Raw genomic sequence first — 15,291 nt, 5'->3', positions numbered from 1 at the left:
TTCTTGGTGATTTTTTGTTGTTTTGTTTCTGTAATGTGAAATCAACTTTTGTTGTCATCATGAAACTATAATTGTTAAACATGTGACTTTTAATCACTAATTTCCAAGAAATATAAGCAATATTTTTCAAGTGAGGGGATCCCATTAAAAAAAAGTACAGTCTTTTATTTTTGAGCCTTTTTTTTCTTCCGCAAAAAGTTTTATTTAAACTGTGTATTTTAAAGGCTTTAGAAAGAGCGGCAGTTATCATTGTGTTTCATGGATCAGGAGCAGATATAGTTCTTTGTTCAGACCTTTTTTTTTTTTTTTTTTAATGAGTAGCCTCATTAAAATAAGGCTTCACAGGTGGTGCAGTGGTAAAGAATCACCTGCCAATGCAGGAGCCACAGGAGACTCGAGTTCCATCCCTGGATTGGGAATATCCCCTGGAGTGGGAAATGGTAACCTGCTCCAGTATTTTTGCCTGGAAAACCCCATGGACAGAGGGGCCTGGCGGGCTACAGTCCATGTGGTCGCAGAGTCAGACACGACTTAGCAAGTGAGCATGGCAAAAACATCATTAAAATATATATAATGGAACTTTCCTCGTGGTCCAGTGGTTTAGACTCTGTGCTTCCACTGAAGGGCAGGGGGTCAGTGGGGCATGGGTTCTGTCCCTGGTAGGGGAACGGTCAAAAAATAATAATAATAAAATATGTATAGTGTACAGTAGAATTCAATAGGTTCCAGACAATGAATAATGTTTTAAAGATTTTACAGTCAGTTGACTGAAGACATATGACATCTAAGAGATTTTGTAGAATATCCTTCAATAGAAGTAATTACCAAGGCTATGGTTAAGGATGGTGTTAAGATTTTTTCCTTTTTGTGGTATTAGCAATCACACATGATTTCTAATCTAGTTCTCAGAATGGAATAATTTAACCTTTTATGTTTTTTGTCCAAGCATAAAATATTTCCAAGAAGTTATTTCACAATTCCTTACTATCCTAACTGAGAGCCAGTGAGTATATTTTCCTTCTTTTTTCCTTTCTTCTCTGTCCTTCTGTAGTCCTCTCTCCCACCCCACTAACAAGCCTTAAACAGCCCAAAACAAAGCCAGTAATGTGGGTTTGGTACCAGGTATTGCCACTGAAACACTTCGGGGCAGTCGTTTTGAATTTTATTATGATGAGATTTAAGTTGTTGTATGGACTTTAAAGGGCAGGTTGGCAACATCCTGTATAAATTAATTATTTTGCTGAAACTTACACTTATTTAAAGGTTATTCCTGTTAGTAAATAGATCATGGGCATCTTTAAAGATGAACTTGTGGTATTTTGCCATATACCCTAGTATACTTCTGTTTTAGAGCATTCATGTTAGCTGGTTAATGTCAATTTAACAGGGATTAAACAGTGTAGTCTTTATCTTCTGGACTGCAGGTGGGGGTATATGATAGAACCTGTCTCTTAAGGCCCAGGGACCCAGGGGTGTGGGAGTGGATGGATGAGTGTTTCCTCCTGAGCCTGGCCTGGGAGGGTGCTCGATGCTTAAGTCGGTTGGGGGTGCTTAATTCCCACCAGTCTCCTGGAGTAGTGAGACCTTCAGACCATGAATGTCGGCTCTCTCTCCATTTACTGTGTGTTTGTCCTAAAAAAGTCACTGTAGCTGCAGCGATGAAAATTTTGTGTGTTTTTCTGTCATCTCTAGGCTCAGAATGATGTCCAGAGCATCCTACAAGTTAACAGTTTTTTTCTTGAACTATTTGAGCTTTAACATATTAGACTAATTTTGAACTCAGACCATTTAGCTATCTAGTAAAATAGATGTCTTAATCACAACATGCTAATTCCTAAAATGAGTATTTGTTTCTTCAGCCACTTTGATATGAAGAGGGAAACTGCATTTCAGGATATCCACTCAGAACAACCACAGCAAATAAAACGTTCTTCTTATTGGTGCAGATTGAGAACTGAGAGTGTGGACACGGCCTTGAGGCTGACTTAGTTATTTCCCACATGAGGAATCAATAAATGGCAGCATTTAAAATTTGAAAATAAAATTGGTCTCATTCTTAAAAACATTCCACTTTAAATTTTCTTGGCTTAAATGAAAAAATGAGGGCTGTTTTTTGAGAGGAAAAGATGTGCAGTACTTCTGAATTTTAAAATATTACTGATATTCCAATAGTTCTAGTTTAAAGGCATGGAGGAGACACAGAAAAACTTAAATTTCATTTTATTAGTAGTAACAATACCTGCTCAGCCTGTGGCATTCACGAAGCACTTACCGAGAGATGCTCCTCTCATGGGTTGGAGGTCCGGGCGTGTCTGCACCCTGCCTGGCTTTTCTTCTCCTTCAGTTGCTTCTCTTGCTGCGGCTCCTGCTGAAGTCACATGAACCAGAGTCGCTTGGCAGGTTTTGTTACCCTTTCATCCCTGGAGGATTTTATTCTTGTCAATTCTGACCCATGGGTTGAAAAACAGAACCTGAGTGTTTCTTCAGGGCTGGCTCCCTTTACAAAACAAACACCTGGCCCAGGAGAAGGGCAGCACGGGGTGCTTCTCGGATTCTAAAAGCTGGGTGAAATCCTGGCAGTCCTGGGTCAGATTTCTTAAATGTTTTTAAAAGAAGGAGGCCAGAATTGATTATTGAGCCTTTTTCATTCAGAGAGTAAATAAAAATCGCTTAAAAATCTCACTTGCTTCCTACGTAGCATTGGAGCAGTCGAGTGCCTCAGCATGGCTCTCCAGAGGCCTGACTTCAGAGACACAGGCAGAGTCCTGGCCCTGCCCCATCTTCCAGCGGCCACCGGCTAGCCTGTGCACCAGGCGGAGGTGGAGTCTCTGTCCACGAGTAGTGGCTCCCCCCTTTTGTTACTCTTCTCTGATGGGTACTTCTCCTCTTAACAATCTTCGCTTTTCTGGCTTAAAAGGTCTTCCACTTGCTGGTCCGCTCTTTAGGTTTACCCCACGTGTGTCTGCCGGGGATAGTGAAGCCAAGAGACGTGACTCAGAGCCCACAGAGACTCTCACCCTCGTAGGTGTCCAGACACCTGAGCTCTTTGTTAAGTCAGATGAGTCCAGCTTTTCTTCACCTGCGGTCACTCGAGATACCTGTTGCTCTTTTGCAGAACAGATGTTGCTTAAGTTTTCTTAATAGGGCATAGAGAACCTGGTCTGTCTGATCTTAAGGGGCTGCAGCATTGCTGTGCATGTAACATGCATGCTTTTTATATAAAAACAGACCTATGCAGCCTTTCAGTGGGGAGACCCTGTGTAGGTTTGTATGGAGGTATTCAGATTCCCTGAGTCGATAGACTAATTTTACCAAGAAAGGAAAGGCCACCCTGCCAGCTCGTCAAATGTTGCTGCAGTGCTGCCCCCCAGGACCCTGAGGGCTTGTCTTAAATGTCCCGTGGGTGCTGCTGAACTGGCCTGGCAGGTCCATCCCTGGGGGAAGAGGTTTGGTGCTGGATTTCACCTGGATCTCACATCCTTAACCTGGGGGGGAAAAAACAGTGGAAGAAAACAGCTGAGAAAATGATGAGAGTTGCTTGCATGCACTTTACACCCCCACAGCTCTGAGGAAAATACAGAATAAAAATCAAACATGTTGGAGGAACTGTTGTAATAAGTGGATGAAAGATAGGTTTAATGTATCAGCTTCTTATACAGATTGAAAGTGAAAGTGAAGTCTCTCAGTTGTGTCCAACTCTTTGCGACCCCATGGACTATAGCCTACCAGGCTCCTCTATCCATGGGATTCTCCAGGCAAGAGTACTGGAGTGGGTTGCCATTACAGATTGATTCAGCTAAAATTTTTTAAATGAAAGTCCTAAGAAAACAGCATAAACATAAATAACAGAATTTATATGTGCTATGAATACAGTGGGGTACTTTTGTATTTCTTAAAGCCCAAGAGGAGCAATCTTCTCCTTTTTAGATTACCGTAAGTTTGTTTTTTTTTTTTTTGCCCCTGCCTTTATGTGATGTGATGGGCTTTCTCACATGTTTTAGGGAGTGTAAGGTTCATGCGGCCTTTTAGGCGAGCTATTTGGCTTTAAAATTTCACTCCCTTTCATCCTGGTTTGAAATATTTCTTTAGGTTATGTTCTCATTCATGTAGTCAGCAGTTACTTTACTGAGCGTCCACTGTGTGCAAGACCCTGGGCTTAAGACTTGGCTACAACCAAGAGAGAGAAAACCGTCTCATTTGGAGCTTACGGTGTGACAGAGGGAAGCCCTGTTTTAAAAGTTCATACACACATACAGGCATGCATTCATTTATTAATATTATAAGCCATGAATGCAGGAAACTGACAGGGTTCTATGACAGAATAACCAAGTCTCAGAAGTGAAATTTCTGGGTCCGAGATGCATGTAATCAGTTCTTCATCACAGTTATTGTTCGTAAGAACAAAAATTGAGAAACCACTACTCCATTTGTCTCATATGTAAAAATACAGATAGAGAGGCATATTACTCTTAATTCTGTCTCCTTCAGGACTTTGCTACTAGCCTTTTTTCCCCAATATTTAAAAAGAAATTAACATCCAGAGATCATATGAATATATAACTTCCAGCCTACTTTTCCTTTTAACATATAATAAGCATTTTCTATGCTGTCAAAAAATCTAAAATAGCTATATATACGCTTCCTTTTTAGGAACGTATTTTTTTGGACGTCTAAGGTCCAAGTGATGAAGCAAAACTGAAAATGAATATACGATTTCAAGTGCATGGTAATGGCACACATAGAAAAATGCATTCACAGGGAAATATGGTGTTTTCTGCTTTGTGTGCATGTTAATTTTATAGGCAGAGAGAGGATCAGTCCCTTTGGGGTCTTTACAGCAGCGCCACCCCCCCCCCTTTCTAAAGTGATTCCTACCCTTTAGTCCACATAGAAGAGCCCCAGTCTGAGGCTGGCATCATGGCAGAAGCCTGATTCCTGCCCTGGTTTCACTCACCTCCAGGGATGGTTTGCTCCACCCAGGGCCCTGGAGTCCTGCAGAAGCCTGGTGAGGTCAGGTCACAGGCCTGTGGCTGGTGGGAGAGCCAGGTGCCTTCTCCAAGGGCTGCCAGGTCAAGTCCAGGCAGTTGAAGCCTTGAGGGAAGAGTGGGTTTGATATTAGTGGGTCTTTTAAATTTTGGAGACCAAGAGCAAGATACCACGAGTTTTAACGTGAGCAGTTCCTGACTTGGTGGTGTTGGCAGCTAAATCAGCTGTAAGAGTACAACTTTGGGGGCAGCATACCACAGCAGCAGGCAGGGCAGAGCCCACCATTATAGACAGGCAACTAAGCAGTCATGTGCAGGGGAGGAGGCTGAGGCCGCTGACGTGATCAGGCCAGGGCAGCAGGGCATGGTGGAAGGTCACACAGAAAGCCCCCAGAGGAGGACAGCGCGGCTGTGATGGAGCAGGGTGAGCAGACGCCACAACTCTGCCTCACGGTTGTGCACTCAGGAGGGTTACTGACACCAGAACCCGGCCCCAAGCCTCACTGGGCCTTATCTACCACCTGATTCTGTTCCTGCAGATTCTCTCCCATTGTCTCTCCAAGGAGGACACCTCCAGGGGAAGGCTCTGCCCAAATCTCCCACAACCCGGGGCTTCTGGGTTACAGGGACTCTCCCCCTGCAGAGGGGCTCTTCCCTTCCCCAGGCCTGCCAGCCTCACTGTTCTCCAGGGGCACAGAACTATCTCTACGGCACCAGCCTTGGGCTTGGTGGGTCAAAGGAATGTCTTTTCAGTTGAGAAAACTTACCCGAACATGAGCTTACTTTGACCTGGAGCTGTGCTTTTTGGACCCAGAACCACAGTAAATAACCCAGCTAAGGCAGTGGCTGAGGAGAGTTGGGAGGTGCTGGGAAAGCTTTGGCAGCTTTTGAGAACAGAACTTGCAACAGTCTTGTGTTGAGAATGTTCTCTATCAAAGAGATTCTGGGCACAGTTGGTCTCTTACTGTTCTGGGCAGAGTGGGCTAGTAGGACCCACCGGACGTGCCCTACAGCTGTCCTCATGGCCCAGCTTTGTCCACTGATCCAGCAGGGGTGTGTAGTCCTCATGGTGAGGGATGGAGACTCAGACAGTCTAGAGGAATCCTGTGAGGCTTCCTTCTGCGTTCTCCCCCGATGCAGGCGCGCACCTCCCAGTAGGGAGAATGCAGCCATGTGACTGTCAGCCCTCCTTATTGGGCTGGGGGCTTGGGGTTGGTCCAGGACACTCCCCCCCCACCCCGCCCCCAATACCAGAATCCGAAGAGGCTGAAGTCCCTTATATAGCATGGTGTAGTATTTGCGTGTGACCGACATCCATCTTCCCATATACTCCAAGTCATCTTCAGGTTACTTAATAAAATACCTAATAGAATATACCTAAGAATAATAATAATACCTAATGATCTTCCTGGGTAAGATATCCCCTGGAGAAGGAAATGGCAACCCACTCCAGTATCCTTGCCTGGAAAATCCCATGGATAGAGGAGCCTGGTGGGCTGCAGTCCATGGGGTTGCAAAGAGTAGGGCACGACTGAGCAACTAACACTCCTACTAATAGAATGTAAATGCTTTGTAAATACGGTGTAAATGTTATGTTAATAGTTGTGGGTCTGTGTAAATAGTTACTGCCCTGCACAGATGCGTGGTAACTATTTAAATAGTATTCAAGTGTTGCTTTCTGGAACTTTATGAAAAAAATTTTTTTCCCAGTATTTTTAGTCAGAAGTTGGTTGAATCCATGGATAAGGAACTCAGGGTAGGCAGTGCTTCTGCCTAGGGAAGCTGGTTAGAGCATGGTGCAGAGGGCTGTGTCTTAGAGTTCCACCTGTGCTGATACCAGAAGCTCTGCTCCAAGAAAATGCGCAACTGCAACAGTAGCTGAGAATGGTCAAGTGCTTGGTGCCCAACTCAGCCTTCTAGTCCCTTCAGTGTTACCCTTGCTGGGAGTTCAGTTTATTCCCTTTAACAGAGGCAGTAACTGAGGCCAGGGTCTAGGCAGAGGGACTCTGGAGAGCCCACAGGAAGAGGTCCTCCATGCCCCTGGCCCACACCCTGTCCTCAGTAGGGCAGGCTCCCCAGGGAGCGGCTGAAAATGCAGGTCCCTGTGGGGATGACAGTGGCCACTGCAGCCCAGGACAGAGCTGAGATGCAGCTGTGTCTCTGGAATGATCCCTCCCCCGTCCTGCTAGAATTCAGCCCATTTGCCCCAATCACCAACTATCTAAACTCTAGAACCGTGGTTCTCAAAGCCTGGTTCCCCCACAGGCAGCACCTGCAGGACCTGAGAACACATTAGAAATGTGAATTCCCAGGTCCCACCCCAGAACTCCTGAAAGGAAACTGAAGGTGGGTCCCAGAGATCCTCCAGGAGGTGCTGCTCTGAGGTCAAGGTCACAGACCTCTGTCTGGAATGTGAGATCCCCTGGTCTCTTCCCTTCTAGCCTTGGCTCAGCTGTGTGTGAGCCTCATGGGCTCGTATTAAGTCTGTCATCATGAGATGAGGCAGCAGTAGGTGCTCAGTAAGTACTGCTGGTGAGTCCTTAACAGGCATCTCCTAAATGCCGACCCCGTGCTCGGGTCTGTGCACCCAGAGGTTGGGTCCAGTGGCAGGGGTGGGGACTGTAAGCAGAAGCCCAGCACAGTTTGGAAATGGGAAGAACCCTCCAGAAATGTACGTTCCCAGACACCAGCCAAGGCCAGTCTTGTAGGCAGGCCTGTTGGACTAACCATGCCCGGAAACTTCCCCAAGCAGGGCGGGACCTCCACAGCGGATCAAGCCAAGGTGCAGGCGGGAAAACAACAGGAGGCCCAGTGGCTGGGCTGAGAGCCAGGACCTGGGGTCGCTGCTGTCCGCGTGCTCACGGGACCTGTCTCCTCTCTCCTCTCTCCTCTCCAGTGTGGGGCTGCCTTCCAGGAGGATGACGTCATCGTGCTCAATGGCACCAAGGAAGACGTGGAAGTACTGAAGAGCAGGATGGAGGAGAGGCGGCTGCGAGCCAAGCTGGGGAAGGTACCGCGTCCTGGGCTTTGCCCTCAGCCTCTGAGTCTGGGCAAAAGTAGGTCCTGCCCAGCCATGGCCCCTGCTCAGGAGCCTGTTGCAACCCCACAACCCCACTGCTGGCAGCGCCCTCAGGGTTTGCAGTGATGGAGGTGGCTTTTATGACCTAGAAGAACGTGGGCTCTAGAAGATTCCTCGGAGCTCGGGCTCCATGGTCTGCTCTGCACTCAGCTTCCTCTTCAGTGTGGAGGGAGGAGTGGTTGGCCCACCCGCAGGGGAAGAGCACGGGCAGGAGAGCAGAGAATAGCCTTCCCACCACTGGAGCCATGGCTTGGTCTCTCTTCCCGCCCACCTGTTTTGAGTGGCACCTCAGTGAGCATCAACTGCAGGCAATGCTCTGGGTTGGGGTGTCGGGGTGCAGGCTTTGTTTTGTGCCCCAGGCTCAAAACAATTGATCAGCTAAGAAATGTGTTCAATATGCCATCGATTCTGTATCCAGCAGTGAATTTTGTTATTTCTTGAGTACTTAAGGTGATAGCTATGGTCTTTTTACATTCTTAAAAAAAAAAGTTAGGTTTAGTTTAAATGTGGGAGAAACTTCATGTCTTCAGAACTAAGGCAAAAGAATGCCTAAAATACTAGAAAATTGAGGACATAAAATTGTGGGGAAGAAAAAATAGCCTGCCTGTTTTTATGCAGTTGGAGTACATCTACCAGTGATGTCATAATTAAAGATTTTTCAGGTTATTCTTTTTTAAAAATCATAATAGAGGAAAGTGCAGGACTGTATCACTCTCAAATAATATGTAATTCATGTTCATGGGGCTTTAAAAGCCTGATGCTTGAGAATGTGGTATTGGTCTTACGTGTCCAGAATTCTCAGAAAGAGCTAAACCATTTGGGTTTTCTTCTCTTATTGTCTCACTTAGGTAGAAAATAAATAATTTGTGTGAATTATTCTGTAGTACAGGAAATTGTGCCCAGCTTATGTGATCAAATGCCAATCGAAGTGTTCCTCGAAGTGGTCTTGTATGGGTTATTACAACATTCATGAGGATAAAGAGCCACTCTGTGTTTTAAAGGGGTGACTTTAGGTTTAGGAGCAATTAAATCTATAAATGTGTTCATTTCAAGTTGGTTTTCTAAATAGCTGTGATCTCATTATCAAATGAGCAAAAAAAGAAAAAGTTTGAGATGTTTTTGACAGAGGACATTTACCAAAAAGGATCTGCTTGTCCTTGATTGCTGCTACCAATCAAGTCCAGTTTTTAAAAAGCACGGAAGGGGAGATTGTGTTTTGAAGGAAGCTTTAGTAGAGATGGTGGTGTGGTCGTAGCCGTCTTACCTCAGTTGTCTCCTGTGTCCCAGGCTTCCGCCAAGTTGTTGAAAGCCCAGCGGAGCTAACCTGCCCGTCTCCGCAGGGTCCTCCCTGGAGCTTCTGGGAATGCCTCTTAGAGACGGCTGCCGGGAAACCAAAATATTTCCCAAATATACCCACAGCTAGGAATAGGACATAGCATTTCCTTTCTAATGCCCCATTGCCCATGCTTTTCAAACATCATAACCTTATCTGTGAGTGGAGGGCTTAGAAGTCACTTTTCTGTATTATTTTTGAACCACGATGTGTTACCCTCAGAGTTGAATGCATGTCTTGCCTGTGTGAAATGAACAGGACATTGTGTTTTGTACAGATGTTACAAATCACGTGGCGTATATATATATTACAAGACCAAGAGGCCACTGCCTGAGCAGGGTCTCTGATGTTTTCTAGAGGTGGGATGTTTTCTAGGTATGGGAGCCTCCTGAAAGGGTTAGGCTGTGTATCTGTAGCGCCACCTTTGCATACTGAAGGAAATGTCATGATTAGAGTAAATTCCCTCAGTGAAGAGTCCTGTTTATCCTATGATTGAATCAGCTGTGTGGTTTGTAATATTCTTTTTCTCTTAATGTTTATTTGTTTATGGCTGCACTGGGTCTTCATTGCTGCGTGGGCTTTCTCTAGTTGTGATGCGTGGGCTTCTCATTGTGGTGGCTTCTCTTGTTGCAGAGCATGGCCTCTAGGGTATGCGAGCTTCAGTAGCTGAATAGCAACACGGGCTTAGTTGCTCCTCGGCTTGTGGGATCTTCTCAGTTCAGGGATCGAACTTGTGTCTCTCACATTGTTAGGTGGGTTCTTTACTACTGAGCCAGCAGGGAAGCCCAGCTGTGTGGTTTTTAGAAGTTTCGTTTCTTAACTTTTTGCTGACCAGCTTAACTTTAACTATTATGAGCAACAGAATTCTAACAGAAGTAATCCACAGTTGAGAATTGGCTAAAGTGTTCTTTAGTACAGGCCTCAAGTCCTTACAGTTAAATACACAAATGTCAGAACATTTTGACCACTTTGAGGAGGTCTTCCTGAAAAGGTTAGGATTCAGTCCATAGTTATCCTGTCTGGATTTTATGTTATTATCCAGCTAACTGCTCTTATGTGTGTGGTGGTCACTATTAAAATGGACTGTTCTAACTGAAACTTGTCCTCCTTATTGAAATTGTCTGAGGATGTGGTTTTGGAATATAACTGTACAGCTGAGCAGATCCCTCTAGATGTATACTGCGTGAGGCATAAGTGTGCAGCCAGAAACACCTAGGCAGGACCAAGGTGCAGGGCTGAGGGTCAGAGTTGCCTTCAGAGGGAGCCCTGCCCTAGGTGACTGTGTCGGCCTCAAGTTGGACTCCCAGGCCAGTGGCGGCCACACAGACGCTAAAAATCAGTGAATTGGAGCACGTGTCCTCTCTCCCTTTCTTTTCACAGAAAACAAAGAAACCTAAGGTGGCAGAGTCTGTCTCAAAATCAGAAGTCAGTGAAGGTAAGATGCTAAAAAGAAGTCCTTGTTTAGCAAAAATAAAACCCTAGGCCTGTTTTGCTAAATAAGTTCCTGCTTTGGTTTTGTTTTACTTTGTTTTTTCACAGAAACCCCAGGACCATCAAAAGTGAAAACAGGGAAGCCCGAAGAAACCAGCCTTGACACTCGAGAGAAGAAGACCAACTCGGCTCCCAAAAGTGCAGGTAGGTCCAGTTGAGACGACTGTGGGCCACTCAGACAGCTGGAGACCCGCGTGGTCGTGTCACTGTTTGCTGGGGTGACTCTGGAGACTCTAGCTTATCCTGACCGTGTCTCTCTTGGGGTTCCCTGAGCTCTCTTGGGGGTGACTAAGAAACGGTTGATTCACCTTGGAGCAGAAGGCCTGTCAGGATCGAAGGGGGTGCTCACACATGCCGTTGTCCAGTTTCCCGTGGAGCCTGCTCGTAGGGCCAGGCGAACGGGGTGCAGAGACCAAAGACCTGACTCGGTCGTTCCCCGTTTCAAGGCTGGGTTCTCTGTGCACTGGAGCCAGCCTCCCTCCTCTGGCCTCCCAGCCAGGAGCTGTTTGGTGGCTAGTCCAGAATTTAGAGACTCTAGTACTTATTTCACAAAGAAGAGAAGGACAGATGGATGAGGTAAGGAGTGAGTCATCTAGTGTTCATGGGTTCCAGAAACCCCTCCACATACCAGCTCCCTGGCCTCAGGGTCTCATGTACGTCAATCCCTGAAGCTGGGGCCAGTGCAAGTAGTGATTAAGGTGATTTTAAATGACAGATTTACATACAGTAGCTTCGTTTGTTTTTTGGGTTTGGTGATTGAGATACTGTATTTCAGCATTCCTCCCCAGAAAGGAGGAGGGAAATTCCTGGGCTTGGTGGCCTCTCAAGAATGTGATGGTTGGAATGGTCTGCAGCCCCAGCCTCAGAGTTGAAAGCTTCTCGTTTTTCCAGCAGCACACGGGATCACTTCTGGAAAAGCCGCTAAGAGGTCCATCGCCGACAGCGAAGAGTCAGAAGCTTACAAGTCTCTCTTCACCACCCACAGCTCCGCCAAGCGCTCCAAGGAGGAGTCGGCCCACTGGGTCACCCACACATCCTACTGCTTCTGAGGCCAGCGGTGCGGCCTCAGCTGGGGCCTGTGCACTTGCTCGTCCCCTTAAAGCTGGAGCCAGGCACGGTGCCTTCGAGTAGGAAGGCACAGTGGGGACTCTGTGACCCCCGCTGGCCTCGCCCGTCACCCTGTCCCACTCACCTCCACCCTCTCTGCACTTGGACCTTCCCGAGGCCCTAAGAGCATGTTGGCTGCATATTTATGCTCAAAATAATTAAAGACTCCAGGTTCCTCCTGGGTGTGTGGTCAGCTCATTTGACTCATTTTGACATTTTCATGGTTTTGCTGCCAATGGTTAATTAATTAAATAAGCCAAGTGAGACTGAACTTGAGAAAGGACGAGTTGAGTTTCAAGTACATTCTCCCTGCAGGGCTGTGGGAGGGAGCGTTTTGCACCAGAGCAGGGGACTTAGGGAGTTTCCTTGCTCCATCGCTGTGATGAGAAAGGCGATTTAGTTGCGCACCTGATGATTTGGTACAAAAATTAAGTCTAAAGTCTGCTTTTTCTCTCATCTCTGTGTTTTCCTTCTTCCACTAATATTTGAGTAAGAAACTTGGAACCATTGCATTGTTAGTGACAGTAATTCTGTGACGTCACATCAATGCCACATTCTCTCTCAGCAGATTATGAAAAGGAAAACTGGATATAAAATTGGTATGTCTCATGCATAAAGTGTGTTAAAGTCATTAATTAATGAAACTGTTCTAAAGGCAGGAGCCTCAAGATTGTGAGCCCTGCCTTCTGGAGACAGGGGCATATTACGGAGATGGTTCTTTATAGGGGATCCGGGGCATGGGGTTCCATTAAGAAGCAGGCAGAGGAAACACAACACTGTAAATCAACTATACTTCAGGAAAATACAGTTTTTTTTAGAGCAGACAAAGGAGCTGGGAGAGGAAGTTGGAAGCGGGAGGGAGCAGCCTGGGGTTGGGAAGGGGAAGGGGCTGGAGAGCTGAAGTCAGGCTGCTCTGACACCCTGTCCTCTGCCTTAGCAGTCAGGAGTTGGACCCCAGGATACGTGAATATAGATGCATTTTCATCAGATTATATCAAGATCAGTGAATTTTTGTTGCAGACTTTTTCCAGAAGAAACATGAAAATTACCATTTATGTACATTTATATGCAGACATCTAGTTACGATCACCATGCCTATTTCTGATCAAGCCTGGGCTCTCACACTCCTGTAAGCTCTCTACCCGGGAGCCCCCCGCCCCTGAAGGTAGGGGGAGTGTGATCCCCACGTCAGCCTGTGTGGTACGTCTGACTCTCCTCTGTCTCCCCTTCTGATTTCACATCCTCTCACAGAACTTCCCTGGGCTCAACACAGTCAGAGGCTGAGTGCAGACACACCGTGGACCCTGGGTTGTAGCAGCAGAAGTCGTCTTTCTGAGGAAAAAGTGTGAATCAGATGACCCAGCGGAACAGGTGCAAGCCCTGTGTTCCGCTGATTGGGATTTTTTTGTTTTGTGTCACTTTCAGAAGCTGGTGGTTTTTGAACGCAGTGGCCTGTGGGCCTGGTTGTGTTCCTGGCGGCGGCTCCTGTCCGCGGCACCCCTGTCGCCTCACCGTCCCCACACCTGCCTGGATATCAGCCTCTCCCCCACTTCATCCAGCCAACTGATCATCCCTCACACTCTGCCCGGATGTCTTCTTCAGGAAAACCTGCCTGCCTGAACTAACCTCCAGCTACCCCTTCGCACTCTCAAAGCTCTCATTTCTTAACCACAGTTTTTTTGTTTTTTGGCCATGCTGTTCAGCCTGCGGCATCTTCATTCCCCAATCAGGGATCGAACCTGTGTCCCCTGCATTGGAGTCTTAACCACTGGACCACCAGGGAAGTTCCCTCATCACAGTTTGTTTTTTCACAGTAATAACAGTTCAGTCCCTGGATCTGGAAGATCCCCTGGAGAAAGGAATGGCTACCCACTCCAGGATTCTTGCCTGGAGAATCCCATAGACAGAGGAGCCTGATGGGCCACAGCTCATGGGATCACAAAGAGTCAGACATGACTGAGAAACTAACGTTTTCACTTTTTTCAGTAACAGTTAAATATTAAAAATTAGTTTTCATTTACATTTGAAATCGAGATGTCCAATCTCCATTGTTTTTCCAGAGAACTTACAGGGAAAAAAGATCACCTAAAAGGATGGAGCTTTTTTAAGGCTGTTGCTGCTTCTGCTGCTGCTAAGTCGCTTCAGTCGTGTCCAACTCTGAGCAACCCGATAGACGGCAGCCCACCAGGCTCCCTCGTCCCTGGGATTCTCCAGGCAAGAACACTGGAATGGGTTGCCATTTCCTTCTCCAATGCATGAAAGTGAAAAGTGAAAGTGAAGTCGCTCAGTCGTGTCTAACTTTTAGCGACCCCATGGACTGCAGCCCACCAGGCTCGTCCATCCATGGGATTTTCCAGGCAAGAGTACTGGAGTGGGGTGCCATTGCCTATTCACAAACTTCAAATTGGCATTTTTCTTCAGTTTTCATCTCCGCTATTAGTACTTATTAGTCTAAAACTCAAAACAGTTTGCTAATGAACAACTGCATACTTCATACTGTGACCATTTGATAACTGGTCATGTAAAACTAATGCTCAGATGTTGATTTGTCTTCAATTTATAAATAGTAAAAGCAAAAGAGGTCTTTCCTAATTCCCTTATCACAATTTTAATGAAGTAAATGATACTCTTAATTAAGCCAGGCGTTGTACACTCAGATGATGTCAGCGAGTGTGGATATGAGGTGATAGAAGTGGTGGGGACAGTAGAACATAGCCACCAGAGGGGCGGTTTCCTACTTGGCTCCAGCAGAGAGGGGCCCTGTGTTATCAGATCTTCCATACTTTTCAAGGAAATCAGAAATCTGACCTTTGTAAATGGAGCTCCCCCACCCCCATTTAAATACCCCAGCCAAAGCAAGAGATGCAGGAGACTTGGTTTGATCCCTGGGTTGGGAAGATCCCCTGGAGGAGGAAATGGCAACCCACTGCAGTATTCTTTCCTGGAGAATCCCATGGACAGAAGAGCCTGGCAAGGTACAGTCCATGGGGTCACAAAGAGTCAGACACGACTTAGCGACTGAATACAATAATTTTTCAGAACAGTGTAGGCCACACAAAACACATCAGGAGCTCCTAGTTTGCAGCCTCTGGTTTAACATCTTTCTTTCCCATTCAGCTTTCTGCTCCACAGGGGCACATGCCTTGAGTCTGCTCTGCTCACCACAGTGTCTGGATTCAACAAATGCAAAAATAAAAATAGGAGACGGACCCGCCCTCCCAGTAGAGCACCAGGCTCAGAAAGCATACACTGGCAGGGAGATGGCATTCTGTCACTCCCCACCTCTTTTTCGACTG

The 15,291-nt window shown here is 46.4% G+C and overlaps 1 protein-coding gene across 2 annotated transcripts in view; it reads left to right on the top strand.

The window, feature by feature from the left end:
* RTF2 (replication termination factor 2) overlaps positions 1 to 12,440 on the top strand; it is a 43,533-nt gene extending 31,093 nt beyond the window's left edge. The window contains 4 exon segments of one of the 2 annotated variants that reach the window (NM_001075625.2): positions 7,882 to 7,995; positions 10,778 to 10,832; positions 10,937 to 11,032; positions 11,780 to 12,440. In NM_001075625.2, coding sequence (NP_001069093.1) covers positions 7,882 to 7,995; positions 10,778 to 10,832; positions 10,937 to 11,032; positions 11,780 to 11,937 — 423 coding nt within the window. In that variant the 3' untranslated portion in view covers positions 11,938 to 12,440. 2 annotated transcript variants of the gene reach the window in all.
* Positions 12,441 to 15,291: the final 2,851 nt, after the last annotated feature.

Source organism: Bos taurus, chromosome 13 (assembly GCF_002263795.3).
Source record: "Bos taurus isolate L1 Dominette 01449 registration number 42190680 breed Hereford chromosome 13, ARS-UCD2.0, whole genome shotgun sequence".
NCBI lineage: Eukaryota > Metazoa > Chordata > Mammalia > Artiodactyla > Bovidae > Bos > Bos taurus.
The sequence above is the reverse complement of the archived record's forward strand: the minus strand, read 5'-3'. Positions and strand labels throughout refer to the sequence as shown.